Genomic DNA, 8,078 nt, shown 5'->3' on the forward strand with positions numbered 1-8,078 from the left:
AAAAAACTCCCTCCCCGACTATATATATATAAGTATGAAAAGAATGGGGGAGAACGAGAAAACTGACGGTGATGGGGCAATTTCAGGTTCCGCACCGGACATCAGCGGCAAGGGCATCGTCAACCCCATCGGCACCATCCTCTCCGTGGCCATGATGCTGCGGTACTCGCTGAACCTGCCGAACGAGGCCAAGGCCGTCGAGGAGGCCGTCAAGAGGGCGATTGACGGGGGTCTGAGGACGAAGGACATGGGCGGCAGTTCGGGGACGAAGGAGGCGGGTGATGCGATCGTTGAGGAGCTCGTCAAGGTTCTCAAGGCGTAAAAATATCTTATGTGAAATGAACAAAGTTGAAAAGGGAATTTTCGAAAATTATCTATATTGTTTATGGAGTTTGACAAGAAGCTGCATGATGGGGTTTCTATGGAAGGTCATCGACTCCATTGATACGACACGGGATACGGATATGGAAGAGCATGTTGAGGAGGATCAAGTCCTGTCACATAGTAACAAGGGCCAATTCACAAAATTTTTGCAAAGAAACGGAATCATGAATATGAAGCGACAAGGAAAGTTGGCTAAGCAGAAAACATCACGTTGACATTTTTGCCTTGTGTGTTTCGTTTCAACATGATGAGCTGATCAGCCAACATGAATGAGTTGCCTATCAAGCCAAAATCTCAAGAGTGCCAATTCACCGACGCAGGGAACAGAAAAGGGGGGTATCAAAAGGCATTTGGATTGATGTAAAGTGGTTCTTTTTAGGTTCTTTCCTTTTTTCTTCTTCTGTTTCTCGTCCTGTCTTCCTTTGACTTCTGGGGAAAGGATGAAAGTCAACCACTTGGCTGCCTCATTATAACCCCCAAGTCAAACGAAAAAGGGGGGGCAAGACAGCATCTGTCAACCTAGGCCATTTGCAACACATGTCCATATAACACACCAGCGAATAAAACCAAGCGTCCAGAAAAATACATGTCAAACTTTTTTCTCTTTTTTTTGATCAACTATCAAAACATAAAAGGCTTAAGAGTCCTCCACACACAAGGGAGATTTTTTTCTCTTCTTTTTTCTTTCTTCTCTAGATATGAGAAGACAAAGACGCCCAATCCATCAGCCAAGGAGAGGTTGTCTTTTCGAGGCGCATTGGCCGAGACACAGGTGAGCGCTCTAGTTGCCACCGAGGCTGGGGAAAGCGGACTGGTCGTTGGTGTTGATGGAGGCAGAAGCCTGCTGGCCACCACGGCCACCGCGGAAGTTTCCTCCACGGCCACGCTCGCCGCCACGGCCACCACGGGGGCCACCGCGACCGCCACGGCCGCCGCCACGGGTTCGCTCGGGCTCGACGAAGCGGGGGTCGAAGTCGACAGTCTGCTTCACCTTGCGCTCACGCTCGCGCTGCTTCTTGCCGCCGGAGCCGGCAAAGTAGACGTCCTCCTCCTTCTCGAGGGGCTTGGCGTTGGCCCACTTCTTGTCGAGCTTGCTGCCCTCGTTGGGGGCTCGGATGCGGAGGTCAGCCTCGAGGGCGGCCTTCTTCTCGGCCTGCTGGGCGAGGTACTCGGCGTAAGAGATGCTCTTGTCCTCGGGCTCAGCGGGCTCCTCGGCAGCGGCGTCCTCGGGCTGGTCCTCCTTCTTCTCAGACTCGGCAATGGCCTCACCGGCTTGCTCGTCCTTCAGCTCGGCGTTGCCCTCGGTGGCACCCCAGGACAGAGCAGCCTGCTTCTCAGAGCCACTTGAAACAGGAAAATCAGTCAACATGGTACGAACAGATGAGGAGGCAGCCAAGAGCAAACACTTACGAGACGGCACCGGACTTCTGGTAATGTCTGTCGTGCTGCTCACGGGGGAATCGTCCACCACGGCCTTGTCCCAAGTTAGCTCCAGTCTTATAACAAGGCTACAAACCCTTCGACAACAACGTGTCAAGGCAAGTTACTCACCTCCACGGACGCGGGCAGCCTGGCCACCACGAGGACCATCTCGGGGAGCCTCATCGGTGGGACGGTTCTGGTTGCGCTCACGACCAGCGCCGCGATCACGGAAAGCTGCACGACGGCAATCAGCATCAGGACGCTCACAGCAGCCGGACAGCGGCACCGAATCAAACAGCCAAGCAGCGTTCACTTACCGCCCTCGTTTCCGCCGGGGCCACCACGGCGGTTGCCGCCAGTCCTCACAGGGGCCTGGGGGGCCTGAGGCTCGACATTGCGCTTAGTAGTGCGAGGGGTAGCCTTGTCGACGGTCTTAACGGGGACGACGGGCTTCTCCTCGCCGTCGGAGTCGTTGCCTGCAGTGGGTAGGAAACTCGGTCAGTTGGCCTGCGCTTAAAGCTTCCCATCGCGGCGGGGTCCGTTGGAGGGGTGAGGGTCAAAAGGTAAAATTTGCGGGAGGGGCGGCAGTACCAAGGTAGGCGAACCGGTTCTACAACGAGGCGATATATGTCAGCAACCAGCAGCACAAAATTGATATCGAGAGCAGCGGGTATAGAGTAATAAGCAGTAGAAGAAGGAGCGGCGGTCCAGCTTCCGCTCTAACTTTCCAGCGAGCGAAATACTGCGACGGCGACGACGACGACGACGACGACGACGATGCCACCATCATCATGATGGCGTGTCTGTCCCATTGACCAGTGCGAGGCAGAAGCAGCGAGGCTTGTCGACGTGATGCACGTCGTTCGCAGCTCGAAGCCTGGCCGCAGCACCGACGTGGGCCAAGCCGCGAATTGGCACAGAGACGACGGCAGTTCGGGCATTGTTGCTTCTGCGAGGAGGAAGGGCATCAAGGGGAGGGCATACCTGGGAGGCGACCTGCGATGACATGGTCGCTGAAGGGCTGAAGAGTCCTGGCGGCGCTGAGGGTAGAGGGTAGTCGTTGCTACTTGGTGGGGGAAGACGTGAGCTTAAGATCGCATGGCCCTCCTGTCGGACTTGTTGCGGTTTGTCTTCGGGATGGCGAAGGGGAGGAGTAGCACCAGAGGCGAGGTGCAAACCTTGAAGCTTGGGGTGTTGTGCTGCTGGTGCAGTTGAAGAAAAAAATGCACTGGGCTGCACGATGCAGGCCTTGCTTGTTTGGGGGGGCAGTTCCGCTGGCTGCGCTGCTCAATTGCGGGCACTGGAACTGTGTGTGTGTGTGTGTGTGTGCTTCTGTGTGCTCTTTCGCTGAAGCACCGGGGCAGCGCAAGCCCACTCTCTCCCAGACAAGAAAAAAAAAAATACCGAAACTGGCGCTAGTCACCCTCGTTTTTTGGGGGGCTCGCTTAATTCCCGTGAAATATTTTGTGGTGACGCTGTTAGGGCTCCGGGGCGCTGGGCCGTTAGTGCAGCAGGTACCGCGTCGTCACAGCCCGGGGCTACTAACACACAGCTGCTGTAGCCCAGCAAATTCGCAGCAGCAATTGCCCGGCATTGCGCGCCTCTCCGATGAAGCCGGCTTCTGTGTAATTCATCTATTCTGCTCTCCTACAAGGTGACCGTTGGACGAACGAGCTCCAGAGGCGGGAAGTATGCCTCTTGCGTTGCGCCATTGCATTCCCTTGCCGCATCCGGGGGCCTGCTCTGCCGTGGCTCTTGTCGCTGGCGCTACAGGGAGATACAAGCTGAGCTACGACACCGCACTGAGGGCGAGCTACCTTAGGGCTACCGCCCGCTGGAACTTCACTAGGCGCAGAGGTACCGGTACACCGTGCTTGCGCTGCTGAGAGCTCATTCGCCCGCAGCTCATGTGGTCGCAGCAGGCAGCCCAGAGCTGTCTGGTTGCTTGCGTTGAATGGGCCGGCAGCCTCGTGGCCAGCAGGAGGTATCACTGTATCATGACAACGTCATCAGTACGTGCCGTCAACTGCTCAATGTCCAAGTAGTGATGCTCTCCTTGTAAAGTGCTGGACGCTTTCAATGCTGAATGCTGGATTACATAAGGTATTGCGCCTGACCTGCTAGACTGAATGGTGAGTGATGGTGTCGCCATTCTGGGGAAGCTCTCTTGGTGCTCCAGTCCCGATATTAGTCACCATCGAAGTCTTACTAAGCCAACCCTACAGCGACGATATCCTCACCATCTGATGGACCTGTGGACGCCAGGATGTCTCCAATTTGGACAGGATGACGATTCAGTAGTCTTCTGACTTCATATGTGCTAAAAGATGCCATGTACCTTCGCTGAAGGCCCTGGTGTTGGCCCACAGCAAATAGCAACTGAAAAGCAATCTCGATAGCAGAGCCTACGTCTGGAAACCTTGGGTATGAACCCTTCCGCAGAAATGTATCATAATTCCACCCGGCATATACTAGAACAAATGTTAAATGTGAGAATCAAAGCCCGATAACAGGGCAAGATGTGGCCCGGCCAAGGAAGCTTCAAGAGGCTCAAAGGGAATTTGATCCTCTCATCTTGGCCGATTGTGAGGCTTTCTAAATCGCCTCCATTGCACGTCTCTGGGGCATGCAAGCAAACATCGCTAGGAACTCACCCGTACCTCCACCACAAACGCACATCACGGTTTCGTCCGCAGGAATACGCAAGCACAAAGGCGCTACACGATTGACTATCATAGATAAAAGGTAGCTCGGGCATTAACAACAACTGCGTTACTACTTGTACACAAGCCGACATCCCGTCGCCACATCTCAAACAGAAAGAAAGAAAACAGTTTTCCCTGACCACCCCGATTCCTGTCCAGCGCCAAGCCAAGTCTGAGATAGAAAAGACAGAAAACAAAAAGAAAGACAAGTGAACACGGCTCTCATAACAGAGGCCATATATCCAGCCGCATCGGGGCTTGCTAGGTATAAAACATTGTGGGTGAAAGACACCAGTGGTCCGAAAACCCGGAAACCATCATGAATTGTGACATTCCTTCATCATGAGCAAAAGCATCGAACAAAAAGAAGGCCATCTCCAACGCCGAACCAGCAACACAAAGAGAGAGAGCCACCACGTAAACCGGCCTCGAACAAAGCCTGACGAGTTGTACCGATTTGCCAAGGTGGAAAGCAAAGAGAAAAGGGACAAGTTACTGCAGCCGATCGGGAGCATGTCTGATTGGGAGCTCCCCCATTTTCCTTCGTAACGCCCATCTGGTTACCTAACCACGGTTCTTTGGGCGGGCGAGCATGTTGAGGCGGCTCATGCTCAGCGTTGGTCTCTTCTTGGAAGGCGACGCCGAGCTGACTTTCCGGTTGATGGGGCGAGCTCCAGGCGTTTGGCCAACGGTGCGAATCACACTGGGCTTCTTCGTGGTGGCACTGGGAGTTGTGGCGAGAAGACGAGGTGCCAGCAGAGCCTCTCCCTCCGGAACGTGGCTACTCTTGGCCTTCTTTCCGGCACGATCAGCTGCCTCCTTATCCGCATCTCCTTCATCCGTGCCGGCGCGATGACGCTTCTTGTTGGCCATGCCGTGAGGAACCCCGGGGAGCATTTTGGGCGGAGACGGTGCCGTGTTCTCCTTGTTCGGGTGGGAGCTCGGAGAGACGGGATCCGGAAAGGCGCCGGGCATCTCTGATGCAGGCTTGATCGAGTTGCGCACATGACGCACGCTCGACTGGCCAGGAGAAGCACCAAATCCAGACGGCGATGGGTTCCCAAACTTGATTGTGTGATCGCTGCGGAACGTAAACTTGCCTGGAACGGAAGGGGTGGGGGATTCGACGCTCTCTGGCTTCGACTCGAGAAGATGCTTGTAGCTGGACAAGTCGGGATATGTTATGTCGCCTGAAGACTTTGATGCTGCTAAAACTTCCTCGGCTGGAGAATAGACCAGAGCCCTCTTAGTAGTGGTCGACTTGAGAGGCGAAGGCGTGTCTGGGTCAAAGACGGTTCGCGTAACTTCCGGCGTGAATGTCACATGCTTGGCAAGCTTCCTCACAGGCTGAGTGGCTGCGAGCCGCGTAATGTTCAGATTGGAGAAGCGAGTCGGAGCTGGCGGTGTCTGTGCAGTGGTAGGAACAGGCTGCGGGATGGCACTCTTTGCCTTGGGCGAGAATGGGCTGCCTCCAAACACAGACCGCATCAGCGATCGCTTCATGGCCGAGTTGCTTAGGCCTGCATCAACATTGTCGGTTTCTTCGGGCTCCTTGGCTTCCTGGAGCTTGGCTTCCTTGAGCTCCTTGGTCTCCTTGAGCTCCTTGGCTTCTTTGAGGCCCTTGAACTCCGTGAGGTCCTTGACCGCTCTGATGGATGCCTTGAGTTCCTTGAGCCCCTTGGGCTCATTGGAATCCTTGACGACTCTGACGGACTCCTTGGGCTCCTTGGGCTCCTTGGTTTCTCCCTGGTCTTTGGAGACTGATTTCGATGGCGGTGCAGCAGTACCAGAAGCCTTGGGTTTTCCGGGGCTCGCGAGGAAATCAAAGACCGACTTCCTTGGGCTCACTAGGCGGGAAATACTAGGCCGACCGATTCTGGAAGCAGTAGGTCTCTTGGGGCTGGGCATCGGGCGAGGAATCGATGTGCTTTCTTGAGCCGCCGGTCGAGCTGTCGAAGCATCGTCGTCTGCGGTCTTTTTGAGTCTCTTGGCAGGGAGCGAAGGCTGCTCGTCCTTTGCAGGGCTTTGAGGTTCCTGGACAGAAGCCTTGGCTGCCGCCCTCCTGGCAGAGAAACGTCCAAAGCTGTCCGCCTCCGAAGCGCGCTTCCTCGGTACAGTAGATGGCGCCTCCTTTTGCAGTTTTGAGGGACTCGGCTTCGCATTTTTCTGAGGCGTGTCGAGGTTGGTCTTGGAGTGAGATCGCTTGACGCCAGATTTGACGGGGCTGAATCTTCCGTTCTGCGCTCTCCAAGCCGAGGCATGGCCTTCAATAGAGTCCATCTTCTTGAACTCAGCCATATGGGCCGCGCTAAACCTTCCGGACTTGCCCTTGGGCTTGGCAATCGTGCGGCCATTGGCGTCGGTTGCGGCGGACGAGGGATCGTTTGCCCTCTGAGCGATGAGATCAGCCTTGTATTCGGCCGCCTTCTCCTTGAGGCCCTCCAGGACGCGTAGGGCTTCGGGCCCCAGTCCCAATTGGTTGGCATCGATGCCGTGAGGGACACGGAGGGTGAATGCAGAAGATGGCACGCCGCCAACTTTGGACGGGGTGGATTGAAGGCCTGCTCCATGGGAGCTGTCGCGTCTCTTGGCGACGTCGATATCGGTAAAGCCCAGTCTAAGAGCGGATGACGGTTCGGCAGTGGTGGGATGGAATTTGCTGGGGTGCATCTCTGTGCTGGGAGGCTTCATGGCGTGGGTCGCGGGCGTTGCGGGCGGCGCAAAATCGCTCAGCTTCTTGGGAGTCGTTCTGCTGCCGCTGGCGGGCTCGACACGTCCAGCCGCTTCTGGGAGCTCTGGCTCAACATGCTTGTTCCTCTTCTTGCGCTCCGGCTCAACATGTTGGACAACGTTGAGGGAATCCTCCTCAACAAGCAGCTCCGGCTTGACCTGTTCCAGCATTGTTAGGCCACGACAGCTTTGCAGAGCGTGTCGAAGGTGCGAAAACTCCTCACCTTAGCAAGCCGCGCCGAGCGGCGGGGAGGCGCAGACATGGTCTGGAAGGGCGCTCGATTCTGATTTAAAGACTGCAGGGTAATTTGGTATTGGTAGCGGTACTCGTTGGCCGACGCAGCTGCTGGATGAAGTGTCTCGAAAGCGCAGACAAGGAATGTCGTGATGCGATCTTGCCTGGTAGGTGGTGGGTGATGGTATGAAAACAAACGGCACCAAGGCACGAGGGGGTTTGTTTACTTTCTCATGGCCCAAGCTCCGAAGGGAAAGGGCACGAAGTGGAGCTGACAGTGTGTAGTACAGTTTTCATGCGCGGAACGGCCTCTCAATTGACACGGTATGCTGATGCTCTGGCAAATGATGGCCAGATAACATGATTTGAAGCTCTCCGGCCCTTGTATGTTTTGCTGGCTGCGCATCCTTTACTTGAGGTCATCAACTGCTAGATCAGACCATTCTTCTGTCTGTACGAGATACATAGAAGCCCAGATTTCGCACGGGCGAAATCGTGTATCTTACAGCTGATGACGTCTAAAGCTACCTCATTGATGCTGGCTGCTTTCATAAGCATGCGAGCGCTACCCGATTAGGCGCAACCTAGGCAACGGGGACCCT

The 8,078-nt window shown here is 55.3% G+C and overlaps 3 protein-coding genes across 3 annotated transcripts in view; 1 reads left to right on the plus strand and 2 right to left on the minus strand.

Moving 5' to 3' along the window:
• The window catches only part of BBK36DRAFT_53478 (3-isopropylmalate dehydrogenase), a gene marked incomplete at both ends in the record, with an annotated part of 1,785 nt that extends 1,463 nt beyond the window's left edge, over positions 1 to 322 (plus strand). Inside the window, one exon of the mRNA XM_024898220.1 lies at positions 34 to 322. Coding sequence (XP_024749644.1) covers positions 34 to 322 — 289 coding nt within the window. The remainder of the gene's footprint in view (positions 1 to 33) is intronic.
• An 843-nt stretch (positions 323 to 1,165) lies between these two features.
• On the minus strand, positions 1,166 to 2,283 carry BBK36DRAFT_1118502 (hypothetical protein; the record flags this gene model as incomplete). The annotated part of the gene is made up of 4 exons (XM_024890482.1): positions 1,166 to 1,727; positions 1,795 to 1,858; positions 1,936 to 2,040; positions 2,124 to 2,283. Coding segments are annotated over 4 exons (891 nt in total), but the record flags the coding sequence as incomplete, so codon positions are not given.
• A 2,751-nt stretch (positions 2,284 to 5,034) lies between these two features.
• Positions 5,035 to 7,528, minus strand: BBK36DRAFT_1200739 (hypothetical protein). Its single transcript, XM_024897143.1, has 2 exons — positions 7,466 to 7,528; positions 5,035 to 7,400 (listed from the first exon to the last, which is right to left on the minus strand). Exons 1-2 carry the CDS (start codon positions 7,502 to 7,504, stop codon positions 5,076 to 5,078), a joined length of 2,364 nt encoding a protein of 787 aa, XP_024749646.1. The 5' UTR covers positions 7,505 to 7,528; the 3' UTR covers positions 5,035 to 5,075.
• Positions 7,529 to 8,078: the final 550 nt, after the last annotated feature.

The sequence above is a fragment of the Trichoderma citrinoviride genome (assembly GCF_003025115.1).
Source record: "Trichoderma citrinoviride strain TUCIM 6016 unplaced genomic scaffold BBK36scaffold_7, whole genome shotgun sequence".
NCBI classification, from domain to species: Eukaryota; Fungi; Ascomycota; class Sordariomycetes; order Hypocreales; family Hypocreaceae; genus Trichoderma; species Trichoderma citrinoviride.